Source organism: Aythya fuligula, chromosome Z (genome assembly GCF_009819795.1).
Source record: "Aythya fuligula isolate bAytFul2 chromosome Z, bAytFul2.pri, whole genome shotgun sequence".
Taxonomy (NCBI): Eukaryota; Metazoa; Chordata; class Aves; order Anseriformes; family Anatidae; genus Aythya; species Aythya fuligula.
The window spans coordinates 11,946,937-11,960,182 of record NC_045593.1 but is presented as its reverse complement, the minus strand read 5'-3'; the positions used below and the strand labels follow the sequence as shown (position 1 = coordinate 11,960,182).

The window sequence follows — 13,246 nt, the reverse complement described above, 5'->3', positions numbered from 1 at the left end:
CAAGTGTTTCTTTTTGATCTCTGCCTCTATAGGCATATCCTAATTTTAATAAGGAGGTAAAAATTTGGGAGAGGGACTTTTCACGCTCCTGTTCACCTTGGCCAGTGTCTACTCATTTCTCACATGGAATGGTCTATTCCCTGTTCATTTAACTTATAATTTTTGTAATTTAAAAAAAGAAAGAAAGAAAGAGAAAGAAATAAAGAAATATGTAACGGGGAGAATGCCTGATTTGGCTAGGGTGGTTTTTAGTCCAAGTTACATACAAAGGTCTGGGCAACACACAGGAAAGCATCCAAGTGGATACTTTTAAGTGGTTAAGTGGAACCCAAGGAATTGTGTTTGAGTTCTTTTTTTGATATTGTAAGGTGTGTGGTGAACACCTGGAAGGACTTTCGTGACTTCTTGAAGCTTATTATGTTTTGTCTTCATGCTGTTTAGAACTGGGGCATCAGGTAGTGAGCTATTTTTCAAGACTCAGAAGAGGAAGAACTGCAGAATTCTATTTGAAATAACGTTGATTTAGGAAGGGATAGAAAGATAGGTGTCTCAAACTTTCTCAGACACTTATCATTTTTGTAGACTGTTATGTTGCCATTGGACTGGAGGGCAGATTTATGCAGAGAAGAGTCTGCAGAAAAGATTATAGTTACAAAACCTGGGTTATATTATTGAGCTTTTTGACATAGAACTGATTTGTACTTGAAATACGTGCTTGTGTAGAAAGTCCAGGCAAGGCCATAACCACACTTAAACCTTCAAAATTAATTTTAAATGATGTACAGACATTCTGCAGTCCTACTTCAAGCGAGACATATTTCACCTTCACTCTTCCTTTGTAAAAGTTATTGCTCTTGCAACAAGTAGGTGATGGTTGTGTCACAAAAAGTACCTAGAAATCAGATTTAATGTTAAAATATTATGGGAAACAAATGTTTTAAACCTCAGTCCAAGAGGACACTTTGAGATAAAAGGCCTTTACTAGCAGATTTCTGTTGTGTAAGCCATCCTTAGTTTACAGCAATTGAACTATACAAACCTAACTACAATTTCATATATTAAAATGGATATTTTTTGTTTGCTTTTGCAAGCAGCAATTCTTTCTCTCATTACTTGTTTCAAAGATTTTAAGGCAACTTACCACAGCAAGACAGCTGTATCCCACTGCCAGTGTAGTAAATCTTTGTGTTCTCTTCCTCTCATCTAATTCTTCCCCTCTCCTAAAGTAAAGGTGTTTCAGAGTAGGTCTTATAGTCTGAGTTTATTACCAAATACAATTTGCATGTGTTTTCAGGCTGCTGTGTACTGAGTTTCTTGCACAGTCAATTTTGTCCATTGTTTTTATTCAGAGGGGCAGAGACTTCTGTAAACAAGGACCTGGACACCCCTTTCACCCGTTCTCCTACTCCCAGGGGAAATAGGATGTTCAGTTTCCTTGTTCAAATCAAGAATCATTATTGATGTAAACGAGAATGTTGCAAGATAACAACTAATGCCACAGTCATAGAAGTTAAAGCTAATCTGTGGTTATTCAGTGGCATTGGCAGAATAGGCTTTAATTCTGGATGAAGACAGAATAATTAAATGTGTATTTGTCCTTATCCTTAGGGTAGCAAATTCATTTCTTCCTGAGCAGCAGGAGAGGCTGTGGTATTTGGGGATGAAAGCTGGTACTGATGCATGAGGCACTTTGAGCAAGCTCTGGGGATAAAAGGGAGACTGGAAGGGCTCAGCTGTTGGCATCATTCGAAGAAGTGCTCCTTTCTGTTTTGTTTACAGTGCTCTGCTAACTGCAGCGGTGGTTTCAAGACCCGAGATGTTCAGTGCATTGACATTCGTGAAAAGCGACTTCTCAGGCCTTTTCATTGCCAATTACTTGGATATAAACCACAACCCAGCACCAGTTGTAATATGGAGCCTTGCCTGCAGTGGCATGTGGAAGCCGGGAATGAGGTACTGGTCTTTAAAAGAGACTCTGGGAATGAGCTATTAGCTGTTGTTTAACAGTGGCAGTATGTCCCACACTGCTAAGTAAACTTCTGCACAAAAGAAGAAACACAGCTATCACACTTAGAGACGCTGCAGTCTTTGTGTATGCTTAAAGCAAAAGTCATCATAGACGTTAGTAAGGCTTCCCAGAATCATTCTTAGGATTGCGTGTGTTACACAGCGGTAAATTACCTTACCCTGAAACAGAGGAGCAGATGGCCTGGAAGATGAAGTAGATTTGTTAAAGCTATGCTGCTGGATCCGTAAATGAGATTCATTCAAACTTTTACCTTTTGCTGCCGTTGTTACACTGCTTTCTCATTATGATCTATTTAGAATTTGTTTTTATGCTTTTTGTGGCTGGAATTTTATGGGCCAGAGGCTGAGGTCAGACATGATGTAAATCTGATTTTGGGGTCACTTAGTGATTTAAATTTGTACCAACAAACTTTCGTAGGCAGCCAGGCACATATTTATGTCAGCTAAAGCACGTAGGCTGATGATCTTTGAATGTTTGCTCCCAATAAACACAGCTCTGGAGGAAGTGCTGCAATGTTTGTATCATTATGGACCCTATACTTTTGGATTTTAAGGGAGGTGGTCACATTCCTTTCTTGTCACTGACATGTCCCACCTGCCATAAGCAGTAGGAGACATCATCCTGTGTGCCAGTTGTGGGTTTCCTGTCAGAGTAGTCAGCAGGGAATAAATAATTAGAGTAACCAAATGATTGTGATGAATTCATAGTTTGCCACTTAAAATATTCTATAAAAACAGTTGTCCAACCTGGCAGTTGTCCTCAAATTGAGCATACCGGGTAGAATTGGATCGAAAAGGTTCGTTTATTAGATGCCAGCTCTGATCCCCTGTCCATAGGGATGCAGTTCCTCTTAGGACAGGAACAATGCAATATTCAAAGTATATCTGGCACCTTATTTCATGTTAGAGTACAAATCTTGTCTGTATTTCAGGCAGGCTCTACTGCAGACCTAATGAATAGTAGTAAAAAATTAGTTGAAAACTAATAATAGAAAAGGGACAACAATGCTTAAAAAATAACTCTGATACCGTCCTTGTGTGATGGTTTTTATTGCCATTCTGCAGTTAATTTATTGTTAGCACTGGGTGAATTTTAATGTCCCCAACCACCTCATAAAAATGAGATGTTTCATCCCATGAACTTTTACTGTCTTCTGTAAATATTGCAGATTAATCCTGCAGGCACATGACTTGCAATCTCATTTTTGTTAGAGAAATTACTGTTTGTGGTGGTGTTGCATGAGCAGTTCTGCATTGCCTATTCTGTGTTGCTAGTTCTGTGCTGTCTTATTACTTTGTCCTGGTTTCAGTTAGAACAGAATTAATTTTCTTCCTAGTAGCTGGTGGAATGCTGTGTTTTGGCTTAGAATGAGAAGAGTGCTGATAACACCCCGATGTTTTCATTGTTGCAGAGCAGTGCTTATACCAAGCCAAGGACACCTCAGACTTTTGCTCTGTCCTGCCAACAGGCAGGCTGGGGGTGCAGTAAGAGCTGGGAGGGGACAGACCCAGGACAGGTGACCCGAACTAGCCAAAGGGGTATTCCATACCATCTGACGTCATGCTAAACAATATATAGGGGTGGCTAGCCGGGGGGAGGGGGCCGGACTGCTCGGGGTTAAGCTGGGCATCGGTCAGCGGGTGGTGAGCAATTGCATTGTGCATCACTTGTTTGTACATATTATTATTAGTAGTACTATTATCATCATTGTATTATTATTATTATTATTATTATTATTATTTTCCTGTCTTATTAAACTGTCTTTATCTCAACTCACGGGCTTCACTTTCCATTTCTCTCCCCCGTCCCAGAGAGGGAGGGGGGAGGGTGAGCGAACGGCTGCGTGGTGTTTAGCTGCCAGCCGGGTTAAACCACGACAGTCTTTTTGGCGCCCAACGTGGGGCACGAAAGGTTGAGATAACGGCAGATCTGACCAGAGTGTGTTAAACTAAAATTGGTATAAGTATTAGACCTGCTTAATAGTCACTTGTCATAATGCTGATTGCTTTAATCTCAACTGTGCTGCGCCTGTTTTCCAAATTGAGTATTATAGCACGTTATTTTCCGTATGTGCTCTCTGTCATGTTGTTTATCCTCTCCGGGCCCTGGTTTCAGACCATTATGGTACTGTGTGTTGTATCAGTGGCTTATGAGATGATGAAATATCTGGCCATGACTCTAACCTGGTATTTGTACTCAGTAACATCTTCGATTCTATACTTTGGAAACTGTATTTTGGAAACTATTAGCAATTGTATCTGTTGCCTTTTTTCATTAGGGAGTCAATCTGTGGAGGGGAAAGGGGAAGATAATTTTTCTTACTGGATCACTCTCCCTTTCTCCTTCACCACCCCTGTACCCTCCTTGATCACTCTCCCTTCCTCCTTCACCACCCTCTTATCCTCCGAGTTTATTACAATAGCTCTCCAAGATATTGAATATCCTTGGGATACTCAGACCAGCATAGTCTTGTTGTTCTGCCTCCTGAATGCACTTCAGGTTCTGCTTAAAGTTAAACAACTACTTAGGAAGCTCATCCGGAGATCTGCCCGGAGGCAGTATAGTTGTGGGTGGCAGGGAGTATGGGAGGATATGGGCAGGCATCTAGACCAGTTGGCACCCCCAGTGTTTTGGAAATTCACCCCTGAACAAGTGCAAAATCCTCAAAAACTGGCAGAATGCTTGAATAAAAGGTGTCGCGATTCGGGAAGTTCCAAAGTAACACAAATCATTGTAACATGCTGGGGCCTGGCTTACGCCTATCGAGCTGCCATGGATACTGCTATCAACTTAGTGACAGACCCTGCGGCCACTCCAAGTCCCGTGACAGATCCAACGGCCACTGTGACCCCTACGGTGGATTCTGCAGCCGCTCCAGTCCCAGCTCCTGCAGCCGCTCCAGTCCCAGCTCCTGCAGCTGCTCCAGTCCCAGTTCCTGCAATCGCTCCAGTTCCAGCTCCGGCCGCTACTCCAGTCCCAGTTCCTGCAACTGCTCCAGTCCCAGCTCCTGAAGCTGCTCCAGCTCCAGCTCCTGAAGCCGCTCCAGCTCCAGCTCCTGCAGCTGCTCCAGTCCCAGTTCCTGCAGTCGCTCCAGTTCCAGCTCCGGCCGCTACTCCAGTCCCAGTTCCTGCAACTGCTCCAGCTCCAGCTCCTGAAGTCACTCCAGCTCCAGCTCCTGAAGCCGCTCCAGCTCCAGCTCCTACTGCTGCTCCAGTCCCAGCTCCTGCAACTGCTCCAGCTCCAACTCCAGCTCCTGTAGCCGCTACAGCTCCGGTTCCTGCAACTGCTCCAGCTCCTGTAGCCGCTCCAGCTCCTGTGGCCGTGTCAGAGAAACGAGCTGTAGCAGTGCAAGTTGACCCTGCAGAGGGCATTCCAACCCCTGTGGCAGACCCTGTAACAAAGTCAGAGAAACGAGCAGTAGCAGTGCAAGCTGCCCCTGTAGAGAAGGTGAAAATATGGTATAGAAATTCAAGTCGTTTAGAACGCAGAGAGTCTTCTGCCAATCCAGGTAAGGCTTCTGCCAAAACTAAGTATAGAGATGACGAAGATGATGACGACGCTGGGCCGTCAAGGATTCAGGAGGAGGAAGATGAGGATGCCGAAAGAGCAACAGTAACTACCCGAAGCCTAAACGAGCGCGAGCTACGAGATGTGCGAAAAGATTTTGGTCGCTGTATAGGTGAGCAGCTTGTCACCTGGCTGCTCCGGTGCTGGGACTCTGGAGCCAATTGTGTGGAATTAGACGGCAGGGAAGCCAAGCGGCTGGGATCCCTTGCTCGAGACGCCGGCATTGACAAAGCAATTGCAGATGGAGCACGACCCACCAGCCTCTGGAGGCGTCTCCTCTCAGCTGTGAGGGAAAGGTATCCCTTCAAGGAAGATATTTTATGTCTACCAGGCAAGTGGACCACTATGGAGAAGGGAATCCAGTACCTGAGGGAATTAGCCGTACGGGAAGTGATTTATGAGGATCCAGACCTCAAACAAACATCCACAGATCCAGATGAAGTCAAGTGTACACGACCCATGTGGCGGAAGTTTGTACGGAGTGCACCATCATCATATGCCAGCTCATTGGCAATAATGGCCTGGAAAGAGGATGAGGAACCCACAGTGGGTGAAGCGGCTAAACAACTCCGGCAGTACGAAGAAAGTCTCTCCTCTTCCTTACAGGCCTGCGTCTCAGCTGTGGAGAAACTTTCTGAAAAGGTTCACCAACTTGAAGAAAATCTATTGTCCTCCCCACCTGAACCAACCAGTGCCCACCGACCAAAGGAGAACACTTGGGAGAAACTTTCTGAAAAGGTTCACCAACTTGAAGAGAGATTATTCTCCTTCGCACCTGTACAAAGCAGTGTCTCAGCTGTCAGGGGTAGGCGTTCACCCACACAAGGAAGACGATATGGTGGGTACTCACCCCGTGCCACCCTGTGGTTTTACTTACGAGACCATGGAGAGGACATGAGAAAGTGGGATGGAAAATCTACCGCGACCCTAGAGGCACGGGTACGTGAGTTGCAAAAGAGAACAATCAGGAAAAAGGGATTCTCCGAAAAGTTTGCTGCTCCAACTTCCAGCAGACAGTCCTTCAAACACAAAAACGAGGAAGATTCTGACCAGGATTAGGGGGGCCCTGCCTCCAGCCAGGGGGAGGAAAGGGACAATCGAGTTTATTGGACTGTGTGGATTCGATGGCCTGGCACATCATGCGCACAGAAGTATAAGGCTTTAGTAGACACCGGTGCACAATGTACTATAATGCCATCGAGCTATAAAGGACCAGAGCCCATCTATATTTGTGGAGTGACAGGGGGATCTCAGCAGTTGACTGTATTGGAGGCTGAAGTGAGTCTGACTGGGAATGAGTGGAAAAAGCACCGCATTGTGACTGGTCCGGATGCTCCATGTATCCTTGGCATAGACTATCTTAGAAGAGGATACTGCAAGGACCCAAAAGGGTTCCGGTGGGCTTTTGGTATTGCTGCCTTAGAGACAGAGGGCATTAAACAATTATCTACCTTGCCTGGTCTCTCAGAGGACCCCTCTGTTGTGGGGTTGCTGAGGGTCGAAGAACAGCAAGTGCCAATCGCTACCACAACTGTGCACCGGCGGCAATATCGCACTAACCGGGACTCCCTGATTCCCATCCATAAGCTAATTCGTCAATTGGAGAGCCAAGGAGTGATTAGCAAGACTCATTCACCTTTCAATAGTCCCATATGGCCAGTGCGAAAGTCTAATGGCGAGTGGAGACTAACAGTGGACTATCGTGGCCTGAACGAAGTGACGCCACCACTGAGTGCTGCAGTGCCGGACATGCTGGAACTTCAGTACGAACTTGAATCGAAGGCAGCCAAGTGGTACGCCACAATTGATATCGCTAATGCATTTTCTCCATCCCTCTAGCAGCAGAGTGCAGGCCACAGTTTGCTTTCACTTGGAGGGGAGTCCAATATACTTGGAATCGACTGCCCCAGGGGTGGAAACACAGCCCTACCATTTGCCATGGGCTGATCCAGTCTGCACTGGAGCAGGGGGAAGCTCCTGAACACCTGCAGTACATCGATGACATTATTGTGTGGGGTGACACAGCAGAGGAAGTTTTCGAGAAAGGGAAGAAAATAGTCCAAATCCTTCTGAAAGCTGGTTTTGCCATAAAACAAAACAAAGTCAAAGGACCTGCACGAGAGATCCAGTTTTTAGGAATAAAATGGCAAGATGGACGTCGTCAAATCCCAATGGATGTGATCAACAAAATAACAGCTATGTCTCCACCAACTAACAAAAAAGAAACACAGACTTTCCTAGGTGTTGTGGGGTTTTGGAGAATGCACATCCCAAATTACAGTCTGATTGTAAACCCGCTCTACCAAGTAACCCGTAAGAAGAATGAGTTTGAATGGGGCCCTGAACAACGACAAGCCTTTGAACAAATTAAGCAGGAAATAGTCCATGCAGTAGCCCTTGGGCCAGTTCGAACAGGACCAGATGTAAAGAATGTGCTCTACACTGCAGCCGGGGAAAACGGCCCCACCTGGAGCCTCTGGCAGAAAGAACCTGGGGAAACTCGAGGTCGGCCCCTGGGGTTTTGGAGCCGGGGATACAGAGGGTCTGAGGCCCGCTACACTCCAACTGAAAAGGAGATACTGGCAGCATATGAAGGAGTTCGATCTGCTTCAGAGGTGGTCGGTACTGAAGCGCAGCTCCTCCTAGCACCCCGATTGCCGGTACTAGGCTGGATGTTCAAGGGAAGGGTCTCTTCTACGCATCATGCAACTGATGCTACATGGAGCAAGTGGATTGCACTAATTACTCAGCGGGCTCGAATAGGAAACCCCAGTCGCCCAGGAATATTGGAAGTGATTATGGACTGGCCAGAAGGTAAATACTTTGGGATATCATCAGAGGAGGAGGTGGGTCGTGCTGAAGAAGCCCCACTGTACAACCAGTTACCAGAAAATGAAAAGAAATATGCCCTGTTCACTGATGGGTCCTGTCGTATTGTGGGGAAGCATCGAAGATGGAAGGCTGCTGTATGGAGTCCTACGCGACGAGTTGCAGAAGCTGCTGAGGGAGAAGGTGAATCGAGTCAGTTTGCAGAAGTGAAGGCCATTCAGCTGGCTTTAGACATTGCTGAACGAGAAAAATGGCCAGTTCTCTATCTCTACACCGATTCATGGATGGTAGCAAATGCCCTGTGGGGATGGTTACAGCAATGGAAGCAAAACAACTGGCAGCGTAGGGGCAAACCCATCTGGGCTGCTGCATTGTGGCAAGATATTGCTGCTCGGGTAGAGAACCTGGCTGTGAAAGTACGTCACGTAGATGCTCATGTGCCCAAGAATCGGGCTACTGAAGAACATCAGAACAACCAGCAGGTGGATCAGGCTGCTAAGATTGAAGTAGCTCAGGTGGATCTGGATTGGCAGCATAAAGGTGAATTATTTATAGCCCGATGGGCCCATGACACCTCAGGCCATCAAGGTAGAGATGCAACATACAGATGGGCTCGTGACCGAGGGGTGGACCTGACCATGGACGCTATAGCACAGGTTATTCATGACTGTGAAACATGTGCTGCAATCAAGCAAGCCAAACGGTCAAAGCCTCTTTGGTATGGAGGACGATGGCTGAAATATAAATATGGAGAGGCCTGGCAGATTGATTACATCACACTCCCTCAAACTCGCAATGGCAAGCGCCACGTACTTACAATGGTGGAAGCAACCACCGGATGGCTGGAAACATACCCTGTGCCTCATGCCACCGCCCGGAACACTATCCTGGGCCTTGAAAAGCAAGTCCTATGGCGACATGGTACCCCAGAAAGAATAGAGTCAGACAATGGGACTCACTTCCGAAACAACCTTATAGACACTTGGGCCAAAGAACATGGTATTGAGTGGGTGTATCACATCCCCTATCATGCACCAGCCTCCGGGAAAGTTGAACGATACAATGGACTGTTAAAGACTACATTGAAAGCAATGGGCGCTGGGACATTCAAAAACTGGGATACGCATTTGGCAAAGGCCACCTGGCTAGTCAATACTAGGGGATCTGCCAACCGAGCTGGACCTGCCCAATCAAACCTGTTACGTACTGTAGATGGGGATAAAGTTCCTGTAGTGCATGTAAAAAATATGCTGGGTAAAACAGTCTGGGCTACTCCTGCCTCAGGAAAAGGCAAACCCATTCGTGGAATTGTTTTCGCTCAGGGACCTGGATACACTTGGTGGGTGATGCAAAAGAACGGAGAGGTCCGGTGTGTACCTCAAGGAGATTTAATACTGGGTGAGAATAGCCCATGAACTGAATTGTACCATGTTAATTGCTATATAATACTGTATGTTATCACTACTATGACTACTATAGGTGACTAATTAGAATGTATGGAAAAGAGTGTAACCTGAGCATGACATAAATGGTATGGAATAAGGGGTGGATAGATGTCCTGGTTTCAGTTAGAACAGAATTAATTTTCTTCCTAGTAGCTGGTGGAATGCTGTGTTTTGGCTTAGAATGAGAAGAGTGCTGATAACACCCCGATGTTTTCATTGTTGCAGAGCAGTGCTTATACCAAGCCAAGGACACCTCAGACTTTTGCTCTGTCCTGCCAACAGGCAGGCTGGGGGTGCAGTAAGAGCTGGGAGGGGACAGACCCAGGACAGGTGACCCGAACTAGCCAAAGGGGTATTCCATACCATCTGACGTCATGCTAAACAATATATAGGGGTGGCTAGCCGGGGGGAGGGGGCCGGACTGCTCGGGGTTAAGCTGGGCATCGGTCAGCGGGTGGTGAGCAATTGCATTGTGCATCACTTGTTTGTACATATTATTATTAGTAGTACTATTATCATCATTGTATTATTATTATTATTATTATTATTATTATTTTCCTGTCTTATTAAACTGTCTTTATCTCAACTCACGGGCTTCACTTTCCATTTCTCTCCCCCGTCCCAGAGAGGGAGGGGGGAGGGTGAGCGAACGGCTGCGTGGTGTTTAGCTGCCAGCCGGGTTAAACCACGACATACTTGCATTAATATATGTCAGGAACAGCTTTCTCCCAAGTATTTCGGACCAGTAACAGCTTCTTCCCTGTCTATTTCCAAGCATATGATTAAATACATTTCTCACTGCAGAGCTTTTCTTCTCATCTGGATTTTAAGACTTGGTATGTAGGCTATTCTGTACATCTTTCTAGATCAAAGAAAAAAAAAAAAAGAATTATATAGGTCCAGGACATGCTTCCTGTTACCTGTGTATCCACATTTCTAAATGAAGAATACTTTGCTTGTCTTTATGGTCTGTTACTGGGCTCTTATTCATTCCCACCTCTCTTCTTGTGTGTTTGTGCATCTTTTGTGTTAGTGCTCAAGAACATGTGGTGGTGGCCAGCAAAAGCGACGTATCTACTGCCCAGAAGAAGGCAATTGTGACTGGACAAAAAGACCTGCTGCCATGGTACCATGTAACAGGCAACCTTGTACGCAATGGATTAACCAGACATGGGGCCCGGTAGGTTTCCACTCTTTGTTGCTGTATTTGTTTTCATGACTTGGCTGTATCTGGTAGTATTTAAATTGTTGCTATTACTTAAAGATTAAACAATGTGTTAAAGCAAAAAATGGAGGCGGGATTAGGCAGACAATTAATTATCTACCTGTCTGTGAACTTCAGTGCCCCTGACAGGTGTAAATTCTTATGCACAGCTAGGGCTATGATGGGAGATCTCTTGAAAATATTACCAAACATTTCAGAGCCAGCTCCAGTTCCTTCAAGTGATCAACATTATAGGGATGATTCTTTTTCCTTTTTGAACAAAGAATGTGTTACCATTGATATTCTTCCCTTATTCATTTGAAATTTTCCATTGAAAGAGACTAATAAATTCAATCATGTTCTGTTAGATCCAAAGTCAGGTAAAATTTCAAAGAGACAAGAAGACAGACTATCTTTAGAGAGGGAGGGAAGAGCTTGAATTGCTAATAAAAGTCCCTGATACAAACCTAGTTGAGTCCCTCCTAGCACAGCTAGCCTGTTTGGTCTGTGCTTTCAGAGCCTTTCCAGTCATTGTAATGTTTCACAGCTTGTGAATTGGAACAGGGGAGAGGGCAAGCAAGGAGGCAGATTGGGGAGCCAGGAGGATATCCTGAAAGCAACTTAGTTGAATACTGGAATTGTCCACACAAACAGAAGTTCTGAATTTTGACAAATAGCCTTCCACTTTGGATTCTGGGAATCTAGCTGATGAATATATGTGTGTATATGTTTGGAGAACCTTCCTGTAACTGCAGTACATGCTATTTATAAAAAATCTGGTATATCTAATAAATCTTTCCCTCCAGTTTCCTTTGTAAACCTATTCATACATTACAAATACTCCTCATAATAGAAGAGAACATTGAAAGAACACCAGAAGCCAGGAGCCATAAATAAGTAAATATTGGAGAGTCATTTAACACAGAAAATGTAATGAGGGCTGGCTTTTGAGAGAAAGCCTTCAAATGGGAAATTAGAGTAATGTAATGGTTTCAACTCTGACACTTAAACATGGAAGTGAAAGCAACTGTATACCAGAATGTATAGCAGCTGATTTATTAATCCCATTTATTATACTTTATTTAAAAAAGAAAAAAAGTTTTAAACATTAAAGTTGCAGAAAGGGTATCTAAGATCTCTTCATGTACTTCACACTAAAAAGATTGTGTCATACATACAGAGGTATACAATACAGAGAGGATGATTTGCAGCAAAATTAAAGAGCTACGAGTTGTGTATTCATCTCTTGCACTTCATCAGCTGCCATTCTGTATCTATTGAACTGTTTTATCTTGCTGGCCACTCTTTATCTGAAGAGAATAAGAATTTAAAATTCAGTTGAATTCTCATAAGCTCTGGAATGAAGAATTAAGTGAATTTTTAGACAAGTAAAGAAACATGGTTTGAAAATGTTCTATTATGGCCATCTGTCTGTAGTCAGAATAAGCAGCTGGTGGTTGTTTTGTTGTCATGAAGAAAGGGTAACCACAGTGCAAATGTCACCAAAGAAAAAACTTCTCACTGAGCTTTTCTGAAATCTTAAGCTCAGACATTTCTAGACCTAACATTTTAATTGACAGAGATTATTCATGTTTAATACAACTGGTAAAAAAAAAAACAAAAACACATGGGAAACAAAATTTGTCATTTTGCAATACTAATTTGGATTACTACTGTCTATGTAGCTTTTGCATTTCTGTAGAAAACACTCCTTTCACCCTGCTTACACATTCCAAGATGCTGTATTTGTTCTATTTCCCTGTCCACTGTATCCTTACAAATCTTGCCACAATACATCATGGAAATGTTTATATGGAGAATGAAGTACACAAAGTATTTTATTGTCATTGTTTCTGGATCATACAGTGTTTTTAGCTTTCTGTCACATTACAGCTCAAATACTGGCATAGTGCACAATTTCTACTTAAAAGACTTGTAAATGTGTTAAAATGACTCTTTCAGTGCACTGTTTCCTGTGGAGGGGGCATTCAGCAAAGAACTGTGAAGTGCATGAATACAGAAACTAACAAAACTGAAGATGACAGTATGTGTGCAGATAAGTCCAAGCCAACAGAGCATCAGAAATGCAATCTACAAGAGTGCAGGAAAATCACAGGTATGATAATACACCTGTGGCAGATGGTGTCCAAAGAGCTCTTTGTTCTGAGGTCC

The 13,246-nt window shown here is 44.2% G+C and overlaps 1 protein-coding gene across 1 annotated transcript in view; it reads left to right on the top strand.

Moving 5' to 3' along the window:
* ADAMTS12 (ADAM metallopeptidase with thrombospondin type 1 motif 12) overlaps positions 1-13,246 on the top strand; it is a 184,366-nt gene that overhangs the window by 166,175 nt on the left and 4,945 nt on the right. The window contains exons 21-23 of the mRNA XM_032205680.1: positions 1,780-1,953; positions 10,904-11,050; positions 13,037-13,190. Of these exons, the coding sequence (XP_032061571.1) occupies positions 1,780-1,953; positions 10,904-11,050; positions 13,037-13,190 (475 nt within the window). The remainder of the gene's footprint in view (positions 1-1,779; positions 1,954-10,903; positions 11,051-13,036; positions 13,191-13,246) is intronic.